At 43.2% G+C, this 23,192-nt stretch overlaps 1 protein-coding gene across 1 annotated transcript in view; it reads right to left on the bottom strand.

Moving 5' to 3' along the window:
- The window catches only part of LOC116971571 (neuronal acetylcholine receptor subunit alpha-7-like), a 193,506-nt gene that overhangs the window by 32,564 nt on the left and 137,750 nt on the right, over window positions 1–23,192 (bottom strand). The window contains exon 9 of the mRNA XM_033018804.1: window positions 791–900. Within this exon, the coding sequence (XP_032874695.1) occupies window positions 791–900 (110 nt within the window). The remainder of the gene's footprint in view (window positions 1–790; window positions 901–23,192) is intronic.

Below are 23,192 nucleotides of genomic sequence, written 5' to 3'. Positions count from 1 at the left end.
GTGAAGAAGTCTCTTCTTATCTCATCTCACTCCTATGTGGCTTACCCCTTAACCCTTTTGACCCCTGCTCCTGAACCGTCCCACCATAAGAAACATCCTTCCTGCATCTGGTCTGATTGGTACTGTTCGGATTTTATAGGTTTCTATGAGATCTCTCATTCTTCTGAACTCTAGTAATACAGGCCTAATCAGCTGGTCTCCTTTAACGCATTGGTCCTACCATCTCAGAAACCTTTGCTGTACTTTCTCCATTACAAGAACATCTTTTCTCTGGTGAAGAGGCAGAAACTGCTCACAGTACTCAAGGTGTGGTCTCACCAAGGCCTTGTCAGATTTCTGGATGTAGTTTTTTTTAATACATTTTTATTTCCTAAATAAACACCACAGGACATTGCTGCTCATCAACCTGAGTCCTCTCATTACCAAGGTCAACATGTGACTTCCCTTCTTAACTGTCTGCAGCATTTCTAATCTTCCTTGCAGTGAATGGTTGATTTTCCCTCTTTCCCAATCTATCATCATTCAGACAATAATCTGTCTTCCTCTTTTTGCCTCTAAATTGGATAACCACATTTATCCACATTGCGGTGCATCTGCCATTTTTTTCCCAACACACTAACCTGTGTGTATCATAGTGGAGTTTTTCTGTATTCTCCACAAGGCTCACACCACCACCCAGTCATGTGGCATCCGCAGACCTGAAAATATTACACCTAATTCTCTCATCCAAATCATTAGTATTGTGAGTGACTCACTATCTTTGATCTTTGTGATGATGTTGTTAACTTACCCACTTGGGCATTTTTCCAGCATGAGGATCATGGTGATGAAACTGAAGAACCAGCACAGTGACGACCACAGACAGGCCCACGATGAACATTGTGCTCGCAAAGTACTGAGCTGAAACAATAATACAATGTATATCAGTGACACACTAGTTTAATTGCTTCACACTAGTGTAATTGTTCATTCCCAAACTCCTCACTCCCCTCCTGAAAGGTTTCCCTTGCAGTGTGGTTAAGGGTCTACTTACAACATCGATTCACTCAATGGCATCATGTGAGATGCTGAACAGATCTTTCAACATATAAACAAAATTACAGCCAAGCCCAGGCCTATTCTTACTTAGTCAGGATTCCCAAAAGGAGTCATGAGATATAGATCCATGGGCTGAGCTCCAAAGGATGGTTTAGTTTAGTTTATTATTGTCATGTGCGCTGAAGTACAGTGAAAAGCTTTTTTGTTGTGTGCTATACATTCAGCAAAATGACTATACATGTTTACAATCAAATTGTCCACAGTGTACAGATACAGGATAAAGGGAATAATGTTTAGTGCAAGATAAAGTCCAGTAAAGTCCCATTAAACATAATTCAAAGTCTCAAAGAGGTAGATGGTAGGTCAGGACCACTCTCTAGTAGTTTCACCGTATCTCACTGGAGGAGGAGCCATCTTGGGGAACGGCTGCTAACCAGCAGCCGTCCGTTTAATTCACTTTTTTTTGGAAGTTTTAGTGTGTTCTGTGCCTTGTCTGTGGGAGAAATTACTTTTTAATGTGGGGGGTAGGGGGTAATAATATTTCTAGGTCCCTACCTAGTTGGTGAGGCAGCTTTTTCTCCGGGCTGCCCCGCCGACCCGTCCTCGTGGCCTACCAGCGGGCGTGGAGCGCCGTTTCCTGTCGGGGACCGCCCAGCATCTCGGCTTCGGTGGCGGCACAGCGCTGGAGCGCTATTGCGGTGTGGAGCGGGCGATGCCTTGCCTGGGTCACCGCGCTGGATCGACGCGCTGGAGCTCCGGTGAGCTGTGACCGCCGTGTTCAACACCTCCGGGCTGCGGGTCTGCGGAGCGGAGCGGGCGGCACCGACTCTAACATCGGGAGCCTGGGAGCTTCAAACCGGCGCGGCCTTGTCGGCTTCGGGAGCCGCAGTCCCCAGTTACGAAGCGGCCGTTCCAGGTGGCCCAGCCACTGAAAGGACTCTCCCGACGCCGGGGCAACACCACCCGGCCAGAACGGCCAGGAACATCGGGCCTCCGTAGAGGCAATGGCGGTGGCCTCAATAGGCTTGACTTTGGGAGAACTGGAGATTGGGACTGGACATTGTGCCTTCCCCCACAGTGGCAATCATGATTTTTTTTTGTGTGTAAGTTAATATGTTAGTCTGTGTCCAAGATGGCTGTCGGAAGGGAGAGTGGACGCTGGCGCGCTTTAGCTGCCGCTGCTCTCTCTTCACATTGTGTTTTTGATTTTTTTGTCTTTGGTGCGATTTCTGTCTTTAATTTGTGTATTGGTGATGTCGTTATTATTTATTTTACTCCGATTATATGTTTTTTCTCTCTTGTTAATCTCTGTAAGGTGTCCTTGAGACTTTGAAAGGCGCCCGCAAATAAAATTTATTATTATTATTATTATTATTATTATCTTGGTGCACATGACAATAATAAACCTAAATCTAAAATCCAGGTTTGCTTCAAGCATAATGGCTACTTAGTCCCACTCAATTAAGTATTGGCTTTGATTAGGAGAAAGCTACATGTGGTTCTAATTTTTTTTGCCATAATGGGCCATGCTTGTAGATCTCTTCATGCTGTGTGGGCCAGATCTATGTAACTCATTACCCACCCACCCAAAATACATTTTATAGAGATGTTCCATAGGCTGCAGCAGTGTGCTTCCCAGTGGCAATTAGTTCAAGGTCGTTGTACATTATGCAGCTTTTCCATTAACATAGTTGACATCCCATATGAATGCATCCTCATATAATTTGCTTATTAAAAAAAATTGGTTCATTTACATTACTTCAATAATTTTTTTTCATGGATTTGCATAAGTATGAAAGTGAAATTATTAAGTATTAATGTAAAAGTTAATAAAATATGTGATTTGCAATTATTTCAGGAAGTCTGTTCTTTCAAGACTCTTGTCATCACAGCAGCTGAACAAACATTATAAGACTGTTCAAAAATGATTACAATGTACCTTTTTCAGAGGCCACAGGAGAAATTCTTCAATTAATGCCCTGGTAGATTAATTCATTTAAACATTGAATTACAATTAAAATAGACACTTAGCAGGGCAATTTACTATAAAATATGATGCAGTGAAATAGGTTGCTAGCCAATCCACAGGAGAAACATATGACTGTCAACGAGAGATCACTGCTGCTTTGGACTTTGTAAATAACCATAGGATTCAATGGCATTGTATATCAATTTGAATCCAAGTTATATTGCATTTCAGATTAAATAATCATGGTTGCTTTTTGTATTCTCTCATGGGATGAGGAGTCCTTGACAAAGCCAGCATTTATTTCCCTGCTCTAGTTTCCCTTGAGATTGGCACAGATTGTGACAGACATATCCTACCAGGGAATGTCTGTTGACAGTCCCTGTCCCAAAAGTGGTTGCAGCCACATTTGGTGATGAGAATGGAGGCAGCAACAGAGAGCAACATATATGCTACTGCTATAACAAATACATTAAGCGTGAGCTACATCATTGTCAACATAAAACAAATTTGGCAATTGGGCTTCTTGGTAGAAAAAATCTCTTCATATAGAATATGAATTTATCATGGGCTGCCAAGATTCATCACCATGGAAACAGAATAACTCAAATGTAAATGTTCTATTTAATTAGCATAGTGGAAACACAGGGACAATTAAAACAAGGCACTTCATATCTAAATATTCTCAAGGCACACATGTATGGAAAGGCTTTGAGTAAACTCTTATTTGCTTTCTAGCATTACTTATGTGTACAATGCATTCAGAAAGTATTCAGATCCCTTCACTTTTTCCACATTTTGTTACGTTACAAACTTATTTTAAAATTCATTATTTTTATAATTAATCTATGCACAATACCCCAGAATGAAAAGAAAAAAACATGTGTTTAGAAATTTTTCCAAAGTAATTGAAAAGAAATAACTGAAATATCACATTTACATAAGTATTCAGACCCTTTGCTATGTTACTCAAAATTGATTTAGGTTCATCCTGTTTCCATTGATTATCCTTGAGATGTTTCTACAACTTGATTGGAGTACACCAGTGGTAAATTGAACTGATTGGACATGATTTTGGAAAGGCACACACCTGTCTATATAAGGTCCCACAGTTGACAGTGCATGTCAGAGCAAAAACCAAGCCACGAAGACGAAGGAATTGTCTGTAGACCTCCGAGACAAGATTTTGTCAAGGCACAGATCTGGGGAAGGGTATAAAACAATTTCTGCAGCATTGCAGGTCTCGAAGAGCACAGTGGCCTCCGTCATTCTTAAATGGAAGAACTTTGGAACCACCAGGACTCTTCATAGAGCTGGCCGCCCGGCCAAACTGAGCAATCGGGGGAGAAGGGCCTTGGTTAGGGAGGTGACCAAGAACCCGATGGTCACTCTGACAGAGCTCCAGAGTTCCTCTGTGGAGATGGGAGAATTTTCCAGAAGGACAACTATATCTGCAGCACTCGACCAATCAGGCCTTTATGGTAGAGTGGCCAGATGGAAGCCACTCCTCAGTAAAATACACAGGACAGCCCACTTGGAGTTTGCCAAAGGGCACCTAAAGGACTCTCAGACCATGAGAAACAAGATTCTCTGTTCTGATGAAACCAAAATTGAACTCTTTGGCCTGAATGCCAAATTTAATGTCTGGAAAAAACAGGCACCGCTCATCACCTGGCCAATACCATACCTACAGTGAAGCATGGTGATGGCAGCTTCATGCTGTGGGGATGTTTTTCAGTGGCAGGAACTGGGAGACTAGTCAGGATTTAGGGAAAGTTGAACGGAGCAAAGTACAGTGAGATCCTTGATGAAAACCAGCTCAGACCTCAGACTGGGGCGGAGGTTCACCTTCCAAAAGGTCAACGACCCTAAGCACACAGCCATGACAATGCAGGAGTGGCTTCGTGACAAGTCTGTGAATGTCCTTGAGTGACTCAGCCAGAGCCCGGCCTTGAACCCGATCGAACATCTCTGGACGGACCTGAAAATAACTGCATTGACGCTCCCCATCCAACCTGACAGAGCTTGAGAGGATCTGTAGAGAAGAATGGGAGAAATTACCCAAATACAGGTGTGCCAAGCTTGTAGTGTCATACCCAATAAGACTTGAGGCTGTAATCGCTGCCAAAGGTTCCTCAATAAAGTACTAAGTAAAAGGTCTGAATACTTATGTCAATGTGATACTTCAGTTATTTATTTTTAATTACTTTGCAAAAATTTCTAAACACCTGTTTTCACTTTTTTTTATTATGTGGTATTGTGTGTAAAAAAAATGAATGTAATCTATTTTAGAATAAGGCTGTAAAGTAACAAAATGTGGAAAAAGTGAAGGGGTCTGAATACTTTCTGAATGCACTGTAACTACCTGGAGCTGGAGAAACAATGTGTTGAGAAGAAATAAAGTGTTCATCTATAATTATGTGGAAAATTGTCTATCTCTCTTACATAAATGTAAGAGAACTGTAAGGGCGGCATGGTGGCATTGGGTTGCCACCAGTTGCTGACTTACGGTGCCAGATACCTGAGTTTGATCCTGACTGGATGCTTGTCTGTAAGGACTTTGTGTGTTCTCCCCATGACCAGCATTGGTTTTTCTCCGGGATCTCCGGTTTCCTCCCACACACCAAAGATGTACATGTTTATATGCTAATTGGCTTGGTATAATTGTAAGTTATCTCTACTGTGCGTAAGATAATGTAAGTGTGCAGGGATTACTCATCAGCGTGGACTTGGTGGGCTAAAAGGCCTGTTTCCACACTGTATTAAACTATACTGCAACAAAATTGGAGATGCTTTATAAATGGACCAGACATTTCCTTCCATCCCTTTACATGCAGCCTTCAGGAAAGGCTTCTTTGCATTCTGCAGTCCCACAAACAGCTTCACGAAGTAATCAAACAAGCAGCAATGATCGCTCCAATGTTGTACTCTGATGCCGTATTCGATCACAGGCTGAAGATTATTTGTAATATTTAATTAGTTATCGTGATGATTACTATTCCTTTATACATCTATTATCCAATACAATTTGGTGAACCATTCAATTAAGCTCTTTTAATAAATTTGTCATATAGTCAAAACAAAACATTGCAGATGAAATGCTGAATGGGTCAGGAAGCATCTGTGGGCAGGACTAACGTTTCAAACAGATCAAAGCTTGCATCATAAATATTGCAGCCACTTTACCAGTTTGATGAAAAATCAACTAAATTGAAGCATTAATTGTTGCTCTCATCTCTGTCTACTCTGCTGAGTACTACTGTAAATGTCCATTTTCATGCATTTTTTAGGACTGGTGATAAAAGCTCTGGTCAAAGGATAACATTTAAGCAGAGCCTTTTAATAAGAGAGCTATATCAAAAAGAAGGGAGGTTTATGATTGGAATTCTGGAGCTCAGGGCCCTGACCTCAAAAGACAACAATGTGGTGATTGTTTTTTCATGAATGAGCCTTTCATATTGCTCAGCTAGTTTTACATAAGAAGACAATTGAGTTAAGAAAGTAGATGACAATACATTCAGGTATTAAACATTTAGGGATTTTTGGATGGAAGGATTGACTAAGTGGAATTCTGCTCTGCTTGACTGCACTGAACATTTGTGAGACTGTTGATTATTCTCACCTCTGTGCAGTCTGTTCAACTGAGTGAATTTAATTTTTCATACTCCTTCCTGACCTTTTCTGTCCTAATTCATGGTGAAGCACATCTTCAGAGAGTGTTAGTAGGTTGACTCAGGGCATCTGTGTATTTTTGCCAGACTAATCCAGCCAACTCTGTCCCCTGAGACTTTGGATTAGTGAAAGGAGTCAATCTTATTTTTCTCTCGTCTTGTTCAAGAGAGGTCAGTCAGAGGTTGCTTGGACTTAGTTATTTTATGGATCTCCAAATCACGTGGGACTACAGTGGAAGAGGCTGGGGATACTGAGAAGGGAAGCCCACTGCTAGATTCCCACCCAGTTTAAACAGGATGACAGCAGAATGCATTCCATTATTTCAGTGGCATAATTCAATGATCTTGCAATCTGCATGGTTGCCAGCACTAAAGTGTTCAGACTCAAAAACCATCATGTGAAAGGCAGTATTATCTAAGTAACAAAGACAATGATAGTTATGCAATCATGCCCAGAACAATGCTAGGTAGCACCCATCGACCCATTATGATAACCAGTATATTAGCTACCCCCACCTCCACCCTCTCCCCCCCCCACCATTTACACTAGCCTTAGTCACTTAAGGGCCTGTCCCACGACCATCTGACTCCATGTGGCAAGCGTGACCTAACGTGGTCGCTTGAGTCGTACGGCCTCGCGGGGCCGGTCCCACTTCGATCGCCGGAGCCGTATTGAGTTGTGTGGAGCTGGTCCCGACATCACGCGGGGGTCCGAAAAACTGACCGTTCAAAAATTCCACGCAGCAACAGCCTGCCGGCCCGCAGCCGCCTCAACACCGTATGCACCGCCTCGACGAGCGTGCGCAGCGTCTTGACGCCGTACGTCACGCGGGAACTTCCCGCAGATTTCACTCAAATTTCACGTCACTCACTCGACCTCCGCGTGGTCCCCGCTTCCGGTTTGGTCGCGCTCGCCACATGCAGGCGCATGCTGGTGGGACTGACCCTGTACAGGGTTCACTCGACCTCCGTGCGGCCCCCGCTTCCGGTTTGGTCACGCTTCCCGCATGCAGGTCGCATGCTCGTGGGACAGGCCCTTTACTATGGTTCAGTTTGCGATGTTTAGTGAAGGGAATGATTCACTCTTCTGTGTGTTTCTCTCCCTTTGAACTGATCCTCCTCTCCTGCCACTTCATGAGTCAAGTCCAAGGAGTGGACATCACAGTGAAGCTAAACTGACCTCACCATCTTATACTAGAGTCCTGCTTACTTCCCGACTTACTACCACCTTACTCAAACTTACCGACTGGATTACCGCGTCCAGAGGTATCACCACATGCGGTCAGAAACACAGAAATATGAATATGAACTTTGGAGCATGTAATGTGCGCACATTGATGGATAATGTAACCGGTAACAGACCAGAGAGGAGAACCGTGATCATCGCAAGAGAACTGAGAAGATTCCAGATTGATATAGCTGCCCTTTCTGAAACCCAGTGGGCAGACGAAGGACAATTGAAGGAGGAGAAGGGTGGCTACACTTTCTTCTGGAAAGGAAAAGCTGCTGATGAGCCCAGGATCCATGGTGTTGGGTTTGCCATCAAGAACCAGCTCATCAGCCACATCTCTGAACTTCCTGTGGGAATCAGTGAGCGTCTCATGACCATCTGTCTGGTGCTTGTCAACAACCAGATGGCAACAGATGTGAGTGCCTATGCCCCTACTTTAGACTCTGAAGAGGAAGTAAAATAAACCTTCTTCGCCTGCTTGGATGAGACACTGTCTAAAATCTCCAAGGAGGATAAGACTATTCTCCTAGGAGACTTCAACGCCTGGGTCGGCCGGGACCAACACCTCTAGAAGGGTACCATAGGCAAGGAAGGCATCGGGAACATCAACATCAGATGGAGCTCTGCTTCTCAGCAAATGTGCTCAGCACGAGCTCATCATCACCAACACCCTCTTTCACCAGAAAAATTAATTTAAGGCATCTTGGAGACACCCACGCTCCAAACAGTGGCATCTCATTGACTATGTCATTGTACGAGCCAGGGATCGCCGTGACGTGAACATCACAAGGGCCATGATCGATGCAGATGACTGCTGGACATATCATTGCCTCATCTGCTCCATAATGTCCATTAAACGCAAGAGGAAGAGGAGGATTCAAACGAAGCAGATCCGGCCAAGGTTGAACAGTGAAGGCCTGGAGGAAACTGCCACCCAGCAGCGAATTCTGCCATCTCTTGGGGAAAGCCTCCAACAGGAATATCCTGATGATATTGAAGGGCACTGGAGCCGGTTCAAATCCACCATCCTTGATACCTGTAAAATCATCCTTGGGTGCTAGTCCAGAAAACACCAGGATTGGTTTGACGAGAACAACACAGAGATAGAACAGCTCATCTCCAAGAAAAGGAAAGCCTTTTGTGCCTAGAAAATGATGTAACCTGCAAGGCCAAAGGAGCGTCTGTGGAGGTACTTCCAGAATCACAGTGTGGCTTCCACCCATCCAGAGGTACAGCAGACATGATATTCACAGCGCGCCAACTCCAGGAAAAATGCCATGAACAAAGGCAGCCTTTGTACATGGCCTTCATAGACCTGACAAAGGCTTTTGACTCGATAGACCGCCAGGCTCTTTGGAGCACACTATCAAGGTACGGTAGTCACGCCAAGTACATCAGAGTATTGAGGCTTCTACATGATGGCATGTCTGTCACAGTGCTCAGCAACTGCAGCTCCAAGTCCGAGCCCTTCACTGTGGAAATGGGGGTCAAACAGGGATGCATCATCGCACCCACCCTGTTTGTCGTCTTCATCACTGCCTTATCTCATCTCATTGGTGAAGAGCTGCCACAGGTGATCCCAATCCTCTGCAGAATTGATGGTCGGCTCTTTAACCTTAATAGGTTGAAGGCCAAGAGCAAAGTCAATAACATCGCCATCATGGAGCTTCAGTACACTCTGTAGAAGACCTTCAGGGCATCCTGAATGCCTTCGCCAAGGCATACAGAGCCATGGGCCTAGCCTTAAATATCAAGAAAACCCAGGTCTTACATCAACCTCCACCCAACCAGCTGTCTACCCAGCCCACTATAAAAGTGGACGACACCACTCTTGAAAACGTTGATCGCTTCCCCTACCTTGGCAGCATTCTTTCCTCAAAAGCTGACCGACTCTGAGGTCAACCATCGCATGAGTTGTGCCAGCGGAGCCTTTGTCAGACTTAGGAAATTAGTCTTTGAAGACCGAGACCTAAAGGCTCAAATAAAACTGCTGGTCTACAGAGCAGTTGTCCTCTCCACCCTGTTGTATGGAGCCGAGTCATGGACTACCTACACCAGGCACCTGAGAGCCCCGGAACAATACCATCAAAGATCCTTACGAAAGATTCTGAGGATCAGCTGGGAGGACAAACGCACCAACATCAGCGTTTTGGAGGAAGTCTACATGACCAGCATCACCACCACAATAATGCAGCACCAACTTCGATGGACTGGCCATGTCATCCACATGTCCAACACACATCTCCCTAAACAAATCCTGTACTCTCAATTGAAGGAATGTCGGCGAGCCCCCGGTGGGCCAAAGAAACGCTTCAAAGACAACATCAAGAACAGTCTGAAGAAATTCCATATCACGTCAAGCAACTGGGAGCACATTGCACTGGACAGGCGCTCCTGGAGGAAATCCGTGCAGGAAGGAGCTGCACTTCACAAAATGGAACTACGCCGTGTCGGAGAGACAATGCGACAGCACCGTAAAGAGGGAGAGAAGGGGACTCGACGACTACAAACCACCGCCAGTCTCCATTGCCCACGTTGCACCAAGGTGTGTCGATCGCAAATCGGCCTCTGCAGACATCTGCAGACCCACAAGTAGACGACCCTATGGAGAGGAGAGGACCGTCATTCTCGTTTCGAGTGACCGCCGATGATGATGATGATGATACTAGAGTCCTGCTCTCTGCACCAACTCAATTCATTTGCCAACTTTGGAACACTCGACACATCATGAGAGGTCCATTCATTGCCTTCACTTTCTACAATGTACATTTAGGACAGATTCTAACTGAGTTGTAGCTAAGACGCATAACAAATAAGTCAATGTACTTTCGTTAGTACATTATTCTCATTTACATGGCACCATGGGGGGTAATGAGCAGACTGCTGAAAGCACAAAGCTATTCAGTGGATTACTAGGCAATATGGACTATGGAAAATCACCCACAATAGCAATTGAGAGTGTTTGCAATGTGATGTCCATCATTTATTCTTTTTCATATGTTCTATGTAGCTTCAACTGTTAGAACCATTATAGTGCAAATACCAATCCCATGAAGTTGGATTTGGTTCATCACTGGAGTATCTTCAGCATCATGGGCACCTTAGCAACATATTACTTTTCACTGTATTGATTTCCAAGAACTTTTTAGCAGGAATAGCATTTTATTGCAGTCGTTTCATAGGAACTTCCAATTAAATAAAGTTTATATCCAGCTGCACTGCATCAAAACATGAGTAAACTATTCACATCAATTGATTTATTTTAATAATAGTATCAACAATAATAATAATCTTCATCATCATCATCATCTTAATAATCATAATAGTTATTAACTAATAATAATAATAGCAATAGTAATAACTATGATGATGATGATGATGATTATTATTATTTTCATTAGTAGTAGTAGTCCCAGTACTAGTAGTAGTAATAATATAATAATAATACATTTTATTTATGGGCGCCTTTCAAGAGTCTCAAGGACACCTTACAAAAATTTAGCAGGTAGAGGAAAAACATGTAAGGGGAATGAAATAAATAGTAGAGACATGACTAGTACACAAAGTAAAGACAGAATACAATTCAAAACACAATATGAGGCAATTAATGCACAGATGAAAAGGGAGGGGGACGTGGGGCTAAGGATAGGCAGAGGTGAAGAGATGGGTCTTGAGGCGGGACTGGAAGATGGTGAGGGACACGGAATTGCGGATCAGTTGGGGGAGGGAGTTCCAGAGCCTGGGAGCTGCCCTGGAGAAGGCTCTGTCCCCAAAACTGCGGAGGTTGGACTTGTGGATGGAGAGGAGGCCGGCTGTGTGGATCTGATGGACCGTGAGGGTTGGTAGGGGGAGAGGAGGTCAGTGAGATATGGGGGGGCCAGATGGTGGAGGGCTTTGTAGGTGAGGACCAGGATTTTGTAGGTGATCCGGTGGGAGATGGGAAGCCAGTGAAGTTTTTTGAGGACTGGAGTGATGTGATGCCAGGATTTGGTGTGGGTGATGAGTCGGGCGGCTGCGTTCTGGACCAGTTGGAGTCGGTTGATGTAGGTGGAGCTGATGCCAAGGAGAAGTGAGTTGCAATAGTCCAGTCGGGAGGAGATGAAGGCATGGATGAGTCTTTCAGCAGCAGGCGGTGTGAGAGAGGGTCTGAGTTTGGCGATGTTGCGGAGATGAAAGAAGGAGGTTTTAATGACATGGCGGATGTGAGGCTCAAGGGAGAGGGTGGAATCAAAGATCACACCAAGGTTGCGGGCCTGGGGAGATGGGGAGACAGTGGTGCCTCGATGGTGAGAGTGGGGTTATTGATTTTGCTGAGTGTGGCTTTGGAGCCTATGTGGAGGAATTCTGTCTTATCGCTGTTGAGTTTGAGGAAATTATGTTGCATCCAGGTTTTTATAGCTGACAAACAGGAGTTGATATGGGAGAGGGGGGGGTTGTGGGGGGATTTGGTGCCAAGGTAAATCTGGGTGTCATCAGCGTAACAGTGGAAGTCCAAATTGAAGTGGCGGAGTATCTGACCAAGGGGGAGGATGTAGATGATGAAGAGGAGGGGGCCGAGTACGGAGCCTTGGGGAACGCCTTGAGTGACTGCGGCTGTAGCAGAGGTGTGGTTGTGGAGAGAGATGAAGTGGGATCTGTTGGAAAGGTAGGAACGGAGCCAGCTGAGTGCAGAGCCTTCAATGCCGAGGTCTTTGAGTCTGGTGAGCAGGATGTTATGGTTCACTGTATCGAAGGCTGCGCTCAGGTCGAGGAGGATGAGGATGTTGAGGGAACCAGTGTCAGCAGAGGTGAGGAGGTCGTTGATAACTTTGAGGAGAGCAGTTTCTGTGCTATGGAGGGGGCGAAAGCCAGATTGGAGGGGTTCAAGTAGGTTATACGCAAGGAGGTGGGAATGAAGTTGCGACGCAACGATACGCTCCAGGGTTTTTGAAAGAAAGGGGAGGTTTGAGATTGGGCGGTAGTTAATGAGAGAGGAGGGATCAAGACCAGGTTTCTTTAAGATTGGTGTAACGGCAGCAGTTTTGAAAGCGGAGGGGACAATTCCTTGGGACAATGAGGAGTTGAAGAGATTAGTGAGGTAGGGGCAGAGAACGGGGAGGCAGGACTTCAACAGGGGAGTGGGGAGAGGGTCAAGGGAGCAGGTAGTGGGTTTGGAAGAGCTGATGAGTTTGGAGATTTCAATAGGGGTGACCAGGTCAAACTGGGAGAGGAAGCAGTGTGGAGGAAGGGTAAGGAGGTCAGTGGAGATGTTGAAAGGAGGGGCCTTGGTAGGTGGTGGAGTAGATGCTGGGGAGTCGGGTACAGGGGATAAAGATTGATAGATGGTGCTGATTTTATCAGCGAAAAAGTGGAGGAATGAGTTGCAGAGAACCGGAGTAGAGGTAGGGAGAGTGTTGGCTCGAGGCTTGAGGAGGTTGCCCACTGTGGAGAAGAGGGTTCTGTGGTTTAGGCAGGGATCGGTGAATATGGAGGAGAGGTAGGCAGATTTTGCAGCAATGAGGGCATCTTTGTAATCAGTGAGGTGGAGTTTGTAAGCTTCAAGGTGCACTGTGAGAGATGATTTCTTTATAAGTCGTTCGAGTTGGCGACCAGTCTGTTTCAGTTTACGAAGTGCAGGTGTGTACCAGGGTGAGGATGTGTTGAAAGTTACGGTTCTTGTTTTGAGGGGGGCCAGAGTGTTGAGGGAGGTAGACAAGGTGGAGTTGAGATGGTTTGTGAGATCATCAGGTGAGATGGGGGTTGAGTCCAGGGGGAGAGTGGTGGAGAGCAGGTCAGAGAGATGGTGGGAATCAATGGATTTTAGATTACGGAAGGTGATTTCTCGGAGGAAGCGGGGGCGAGGTGTCGGAGAAGGGATGGTGAACCGTATAAGCTTATGATCAGAGAGGGGGAAGAGGCAAGGATGGAGGTCGAGTACCGGTTGATTTGTGGAGCAGACCAGGTCAAGGATGTGACCTTTGTCATGGGTGGGAAAGGTAACGTGCTGAGTGAGAGAGAAGTTGTCTAGTAAAAAGGCGAATTCAGATGCAAGCTTGCAGGTGGGGGAGTCCATGTGAATATTTAAGTCACCAAGTAGCAGCAGACGTGAGGAGAGGGATGAGGCAAGTGTGAGGAGTTCAGTGAAGTCAGATAGGAAGGAGGGGTTTGGTTTAGGTGGCCGGTAAATGAGGATGACTGTCATGGAGGAAAGGGCTTTGAAGGCGAGGAATTCAAATGATGCTACTGGGGGGAAGGTGAGTTCAGTGATACGAAAATCCTGGTTAAAAATAACAGCTAGGCCACCTCCATGGCGGGAGGGGCGGGGCTTGGAAATGTAATTAAATCCAGGTGGGGATGTTTGATTGAGGGAGAAGAAGACATTGGGTTGTTGCCAGGTCTCAGTGAGCAGAAGGAAGTCCAGAATGTTGTCAAGGATTAGTTCATGGAGGGCAAGGGCTTTGTTGTTGAGCGACCTGGTGTTGAGGAGGGCAAAGTTGGCATTATGAGAGGGTGGGGGGATGGGGGCAGGCTGGAGAGATCTGAGGTTGTCCCAGTTGACAGTGCGTGCGGTCAGCTGGGGTGGGGGGTGACGTGGTTGAGGGGGGGCAGAGCGTGGTAGTGAGCAGACGGATGGTAGTAGTAGTAGTAGTAGTAGTTGTAGTAGTAATAGCAGTATACTAACACCCAGGTCAATAATATTGTCATAGGAACTTAAATATGTCTGCAATAGAAGCAGGAGTAAGACACTCATATTTTAATATATTTAAATTGAAGATTTAATAGGAACCTGAAGGGAAACTTTTCACACAAAGGGTAGTAGGTATATGGAATGAGCTACTGGCGAAGATAGTTGAGACAGGTACCATCACAATGTTTAAAAAACATTTAGACAGGTACATGGTTAGGATAGGTTTAGAGGGATATGGGCCAAACACAGGCAAGTTGGATGAGTGTGAATGGGGCATGCTGGTCGGCCTTCAGCAAATTGGGCTGAAGGATCTGTTTCCATGCAATATGACTCTATGATTCTATATACCTGCTGCCCTTAGGTCCATCATTTTTATGCCAGTTCTCAAAGCAATCCTATCAATCAAATTTCTCACTAATTTCTCTGTAACCTACGTATTCTCTCACACATGCCCATTAACACTCCACTCATTCAGCCATCATCCGTTTACACTAGGGGTAAACTTGACAAAACTTTTATCTCTATCCTTCACTAATCCTATATTGCCGGACTCACTTGATACTTAAGAATGTATCAAGCCCTTTCTTGAACATACTCAGTGACTGAGACTCCACAACCCTTTAGGTTAAAGAATTCCCAGGATTCACTACCCTCATTGAAGTATACCAGTGAAATGAAGGAATATATTCTGCTGTCATCCCGTGTGCCTCCCTTCCCACTTATCTCAGTCCTGAAAGGCCAACCTCTTACTTTGAATCAGTGACTCTTTGGTCTATAAACACCAGCCATGCGAAACATCAACTTAACACTGACCCTACCAACTTCACAAGAATGTTTCAAATTGTAATGTGATCACTTGTATTCCTCTACCCTTCCAGGTTAACTATTTATTCTTCTCAGATTGTAAAGGACCTGGGATTTCTAATCCTCTTATTCCAGTTCATTGAGAACATTGGATAAATCAATTAACAGACCTCCAAATTATGTTTCTCTTGGCAGAAAAGAAACAGCATGCACCTTATATATCTACTTCCCACTGTACTCTTCAATTTCCTCTGCCGAAATTTATCAAATGGACATGAAACCAATTACATTAAATACCTCGGTGGTTTTTTGCTGTTACCTTATTCTGCCAGTGAAAGGTTCCATCAAATCTCTAAGGCCAATAGAAAAAGATTAATCAAAAACTAGGAAACTATTCAATCCCTTGCAGCTCTTTTGAACAGAAACATGGTAGCTCTCATCATCACTTTTTTTTCTCCTTTAATTACATTTCTTTACAACAATTATTTACTCAGGTCTTTTGGAATGTAATTGTCATTTAGGTGATCTTACTGTTTGTAAAAATGCTCGTGCTTGTGCAAGTGACAGGTAAAAAATGCAATTTGCTTCAAATGGTTTCAAGTGAATTCCTTAATTATCTTTTAGCATATGAATTAGTCAAAATAGTGTACCTTCATTGTTCTTTATCTTTTATCATTTACTAAATGGAAATTCCTGAAAATTCCTTCTTAAATAATTTAATATCACAGGATCCACAGTCTTACCTGCAGATTACATTAGTAAGAGCAGATAATTTTGTACTGTTGAATTTTTTAAAGTACAATTCCTTGATGGAAAATCTTTGCAGATAAATATGCACACGATCGATGTTTGGCATTTTAGAACATTCTTTCACTCTCCCCTCATCTGTAGCCAACTGTCCACAGACTGACATTTCCAAGGGAAACCCCAGGAAGGATTCAATTAAAGCAGCCCATTTTATTCCATGAGGGAAAATCCACTGCTCCCATCTTCTCTATGGAAACTGTGCTTAAAGCTGGTGGGATTCTAGTATAACCCACTCCTTTGAAGTCTGAGATTGGGAAATTTACCCTTACAGTTTCAATTTATTTCTCCATCTCTATCTACCCTCTGATCAAAGAAAATTGAAGTTTGAATAATTGAATTTGTTTTAATGGCATTGATGGCAATATTCGACCAAGCTGCCTCTTGGGAACTGAAGTTTTGTGATAGTGCATGCTACATTTCCGTTGTAAATTATACCACAATCCCTGGTGAATAGCAAGCAAAGGGTGCCCATTATCCAAGTCTTGAACCAATATTCATTATGTTAGTAGCCTGCTAATAGAAACATAGAAAATAGGTGCAGGAATAGGCCATTCGGCCCTTCGAGCTTGCACCGCCATTCAATATGATCATGGCTGCTCATCCAACTCAGTATCCTGTACCTGCCTTCTCTCCATACCCCCTGATCCCTTCAGCCACGGGCCACATCTAACTCACTCTTAAATATAGCCAATGAACTGGCCTCAACTACCTTCTGTCGCAGGGAGTTCCACAGATTCACCACTCTCTGTGTGACAAATGTTCTTCTCATCTCGGTCCTAAAGGATTTCCCCTTTATCCTTAAACTGTGACCCCTTGTCCTGGACTTCCCCAACATCGGGAACAATCTTCCTGCATCCAGCCTGTCCAACCCCTTAAGAATTTTGTAAGTTTCTATAAAATCCCCCCTCAATCTTCTAAATTCTAGCGAGTACAAGCCGAGTCTATCCAGTCTTTCTTCATATGAAAGTCCTGACATCCCAGGAATCAGTCTGGTGAACCTTCTCTGTACTACCTCTATGGCAAGAATGTCTTTCCTCAGATTTGGAGACCAAAACTGTACGCAATACTCCAGGTGTGGTCTCACCAAGATCCTGTACAACTGCAGTAGAACCACCCTGCTCCTATACTCAAATCCTTTTGCTATGTATGCCAACATACCATTCGCTTTCTTCACTGCCTGCTGCACCTGCATGCCTACTTTCAATGACTGTTGTACTATGACACCCAGGTCTCGTTGCATCTCCCCTTTACCTAATCGGCCACCATTCAGATAATAGTCTACTTTCCTGTTTTTGCCACCAAAGTGGATAACCTCACATATATCCACATTATACTGCATCTGCCATGCATTTACCCACTCACCCAGCCTATCCAAGTCACCTTGCAGCCTCCTAGCATCCTCCTCACAGCTAACACTGCCCCCCAGCTTCGTGCCACCCGCAAATGTTTCACTTTGAATGGCCCGAAGATGCTCATACCCTCCAAGGAAACCCAAATCCCACTTTCATAAAATTGGGAAGTATTTACAGTAAACAACCATGCTTCCATTCTTGAAACCACCAAATGCACTCCCAACCTTTATCCAAGCCCACACCTACTAGCCTGGCTTCTAAACTACCTGGCAGCACTCCTGACCTGGCAACAATACTCATGGATACTGAGCTTCTCCTACCCGACCTCTCAATCATATTTTCGAATCTTGTGTCTTTTCTATTTGCCAATAATTCTCTCAGGCCTAATATTCCTATCTATGTCAACAATTGTGAGGACCCGAGCCACATTATTTTTCTACCCTTTTCCCCTCTTCTACCCTCACGATTTGGTCCAGTGATCTTCCTACTAGTGCTCACACCAGCGGCAATTTCTTATCTGACCTTTAAACATGTCACAAGACCTAGTTAACCCTTTTAAAATAATTCTGAAGCCCACAACCTTCTTATCTGTGTCTGCAATATGCTTAGAATCAGATGTAATAAATAAAAATGGTAATACTGGACCCTGGATATGAAGTGCATATGACCATATTTTGATTACCATTATTTCATGTGCTGGGCAAATATATTGCAGGAGAATCTGTTCATGTTTCTGAAATCTGTTCCAAATACTGGAAAGACTATGCAACAGCTGAACTGAAGGTGAAAAGTGACTGTGTCATCAATTTAAACTTAGAGTGCATAAACAGACCTCAACTAATGGTTGGATTAAGTGTTCTGAGCTGTGTGCATGCTTCATCTGTGATACTTGTTTTCTAGCTCAGTGAACATTTAAAACTTTCTTGTTCAATGAATGTTAAAAATATCAACACGTCACTTTAATGTTCATAGAGGGGTGGAAGATTGCAACCTTGTTTCGATGAATGCAATCAACTTGGCGTGCACAATCAAATAAGATCAAATAGAACAAGTTGTCCTACAACTTTAGGCTGTGCACGCTATACGCAAGAAGAAGAATGTTCATAGAGAGACTGTAAGTGTTGAGGTTAAGGGCTATAAGGACTACAAGGGCTCTGCACAATGTCCAACCATTTTATCTACTGCATTTTATAAGGATGTACAGAAAGTAATTGAATAAAACCACTGCTGCTCATGCCCTTAAATCATGCCAAGTCATGCACACACACTATTGCTGTGTCCTCTTGACCTACACTGGATCCTGGAGCAGCACTGCCTCGATTTTAAAATTTTCATCCTTGCTCTCAATCTTCCATCACCTCATACGCCCACCCCCAGCTTTGCAATCTCCTTATAAACCTCTGAGAATTCTGCACTCTCACAATTCCTACTACTTCCTTAATCATCATTGTATTACCGTCAGCAGCTGGTTGGATCCCAACTCTTGTTCTTTTCCAGTGCAAACAAATCTCCAGTGTCATATATTGGTAAAAAAAATACTCCTCTTAAATGCCCTGTCATATTTTTGGCACATTGAAGGCACTATGTATATGCAAGTTTTTATTGTCTTGGTCAACTAAATTGAGTTAATCCTGAATTCAATTAAATGCTGAAACTATTCCTAAAGGTACACTGATAAAATGATTCAAATATAGTCTAACAACCTCGCAATATTGCTGAAAACAATTGTAAACTGAGTTTAATTGAGTATCTTAAAAATTATCTTATGCTATTATCCACTCTCAATTTCAGTTCCTGGATGCTTCCCTCAATAAATTCCAGTTGTTATTACTTAATTGGGGAGCTTATGTGCCAAGTTTTAAAATGATACTACACATTTCAAGCATAGGCTGTTTTCACACTGAGTCTTTCATATACTTTTATTAATTAATAGATCTCCCATTTCACAAATCATATTGGCAACTGTGCCACAATTGAAAGTTGTGGGTTTAAATTCCAAGATAGGGACTAAAACAAATAATCGGAGCTGCAATCCAGTGCAGTGCCAATGGAACATTTTGCTTTTAGTGGTATCATCTTTTGAATGCCATCTGACCTTGCAAATGAATGTAAAAGATCCTGTAATCCTGTGAATTTATTTTGAAGTACAGGCAGAATAGATTGTTAACCCCCGTGCTGTAAAGATACATTAATCAAACCACCTGCTATTCAATCAATGTCACAAACAGACTATCTGGGCATTATCACATTGTGTTTTATGGCAGTCTGCCACATTTCCCACATTATGAAATTGACAATGCTTCAAGAAGTGGATTGATCTGTGCATATAAAAAAGCCATAGCATGGCCTGACCAGCCAGACATTTTATCCAGCACAGCATTTCACTACCTTTATATAGAGGTATACGTGGAACTGACAGTTGAGGTCAGCATAGATCGACCATGTTCTTAGTGAATGGTGGATTGGGCTTGAGGATTCTAATGGCCTACTCTTGCTACAATTTTCTTGTGATTTCTTCTTGTATAAATTCGCTCTCTATCTGGGTACTTTTCTGGACTCAATGTTGAATTCAATGACTTCAAATAACTCACGTTCACTGTTTTCGTATGAAATGGCCAGTTCTGCTGAAGGTCATTCATTCATCTGTAATATTGGCTCATTCTCTTTCCACTAGCATAGCCTGACCTGCTGAGCATTTTTTCCTGAGATCTGTATGTTTTTGCTTGTTCATCTTTACTCTTTCAAATCTCCTTCATTAACCCCTTAAGCAAATCACTTCATATAAAACATATTACCATAGCAACACAGGTCTCACCCCATAAGAAATATTCCCTTTGTCCCAGCCATCTCTTCCCCTACCCTATCTGCAACTTGAAATAAATGTGTTTTCTTATTCCCAGTTCTCAGTGTAATCTTTGATCTGAAATGTTATTTATGTTTCTCTTTGCATGAGTGCTTCCAGTGTTTTCAAACAACGATTCATATAAAAAAACGATGCAATTGTAAGTTATTTTTCCCTTTCATAGATTGAATAAAAAACTTAATTGAAGATTGATCTAAAAATCCTACTGCAGACGAAACACGTCAGTAGTTTGTTCATTATCAAAATGCAGTAATTTTATTGAAATAAATGTATCTAGCAATGGACAGAAATTAAATGTAGTCCAGCAAAAGACACAGACTTCACAAATGACATTTGAAATAATAATGTCCAAAAGATAATTGCTCAGTTGGGACTCAGGTTATGTCCATCTAGCTTTCGATCAGATGTTTCACCCCAGAGGCTTAAGTACAAATTCTGCAGTCACCCTCCTTTACAATATTCAACGAACACAATCTTGTCAGTGCTGGTGTCCTGGAAGCTGTAAACTGTCCACAAAAATACAGGAAAGCAGGACTAAATGGCACACTTTTTAATTTCCAAAATGTTCAATCGTACAGTTCACCCAAACTTTGGGAAAGAAATAGCTTTTGGAGAGGATGCAATTGTTGGGAATTGAAGAAAAGTTATGAGGAGGCCGCTTGGTTGATCACGTCTACATTGGTTAATGAAGAGCTCTGTTGGTCAGGTCCACCATAACCCTAAAGATTATAACTCTGCAAGTACACATCCAAATTATATCTGGGATTGGTGAAATTATCAGTACCGCAGGCAATGAGTTCCAGAACCAATACAACTCTCCGGTGAAAATACATTCCTTGATGTTCGGATTGGATAAAATATGGTAAAGTGAGGGTATTAGAAAGATTAAGGTGGAATGCGTCCTACATAGCCGAGAGAAGTAAGGGTGACAATTACAGAGGTCTTGAATGTAATCTTCCAAACATCTGTAGATTACAGGGAATTACTGGTGGAAATGTTGCACTCTTGTTTGAAAAATCACATTGGTATAAATCCAATAAGTTAGTTTAACCCTGGTAGTGGGGAAGGTTCAAGAAGCAATTATCAGTCAGAATTATCAGTCAATTGAATGACTGTGGATGGATTATAGACACCAGAGTGGATTTGTTAAAGATGTCATTTCCATCCAAACTGATAGTGGTTTTGATGTGCAACAGAGGAAGTTGATAAGGAAATATGGTTAACACATTAAATGTGGATTTAGAAAGTAAGGAACCACGTAATAATGCTGATGTGTGATTAAAAGCATGGAACAAAAGATGCTGTAGCAAAATTAGCTACTGGAGGGAAGTCTACATTGGAGTTCCGGGCATTAATGCTAGGTCATAAGGAATAGGAGTAAAATTAGGCCTGTCGGACCACCAAGTCTACTCCACCATTCAATCATGGCTGATCTATTTCTCCTTCCTAACCCCATTTTCCTGCCTTCTCCCCATAACCTCTGACACCTGTACTAATCATGAATCTATCTATCTCTGCCTTAAAAATATCCACTGACTTGGACTCTATAGTCTTCTGTGGCAAAGAATTCCACAGATTCACCACCCTCTGACGAAATAAATTTCTCCTCATCTCCTTCCTAAAAGAATATCCTTTAATTCTGATGCTATGACATATAGTTCTCACCAATGGAAACATCCTCTCCACATCCACTCTATCCAAGCCATTCACTATTCGGTCTGTTTCAATGTGGTCCCCCCTCATTCTGCTAAACTCCAGTGAGTACATGCCCAGTGCCAACATACACTCATCATAGGTTAACCTACTCAGTCCTGGAATCATTCTTGTAAATCTTCTCTGGACCCTCTGCAGTGCCAGCACATCCTTCCTCAGATATGGTGCCCAAAATTGCTCACAATATTCCAAATGCAGCCTTACCAGCTCCTTATAACATTATAAGCTGCAACATTACATCCCTATTTTTGTATGCAAGCCCTCTTGAAATAAATGCTAGGACCACCACCTTTCTTCATATACAGTAGAACCATGATTTCAGTTTAGTTTATTGCTATGTATACCGAGGTCCAGTGAAAAGTTTTTGTTGCTTGCTATCCAGTCAGTGGAAAGACAATACATGATTACAATCAGACCATTTACAGTGTATAGATACATGATAAGGGAGTAACGTTTAGTGCAAGGTAAAGCCAGCTAAGTCCGATCAATGATAGTCCGAGGGTCACCAATGAGGTAGATAGAAGTTCAGGAATGCTTTCTGGTTGTGGTAGGATGATTTACTGTAGTTGCCTGAAAACAGCTGGGAAATTACTATCCCTGAATCTGGAGGTGTGCGTTTTCCCACATATACCTTTTGCCTGATAGAATAGAGGGGAAGAGGAAGTGGCCAGGTGCGACTCATCCTCGATTATGCTGCTGGCCTTGCTGAGGCAGCGTGAGGAATACATGGAGTCAGTTGAAGGGATGTTGGTTTATGTGATGGTCTGGGTTGCATCGACAATTATGATTTGGGTAAACAGGATACAAATCAGGAGGTGATGCAAAACTTGAAAGGATAGTAAATATTCAGGATAGTAAAATACATCAAGAAGATGTAAACAGGCTGTTGGAATAGGTTGCAAGTGAAATTTAATGTTGAGAAAAGTATTATGTTGTAGTGGCGCCTGCTAGTGCACGCAAATATCGAACCCGGCGTTCGGAAGCCGCGGTCACGTGACTCGGGAGGGGCTGCTGGTTTCACGCGGTTTTTCCCTTGCGCGCGTTAGTTCAGCGCTGACCACCATTGCGGGCAGACGTGTT

Source organism: Amblyraja radiata, chromosome 3, assembly GCF_010909765.2.
Source record: "Amblyraja radiata isolate CabotCenter1 chromosome 3, sAmbRad1.1.pri, whole genome shotgun sequence".
In the NCBI taxonomy this organism is placed as follows: Eukaryota; Metazoa; Chordata; class Chondrichthyes; order Rajiformes; family Rajidae; genus Amblyraja; species Amblyraja radiata.
The sequence above is the reverse complement of the archived record's forward strand: the minus strand, read 5'-3'. Positions and strand labels throughout refer to the sequence as shown.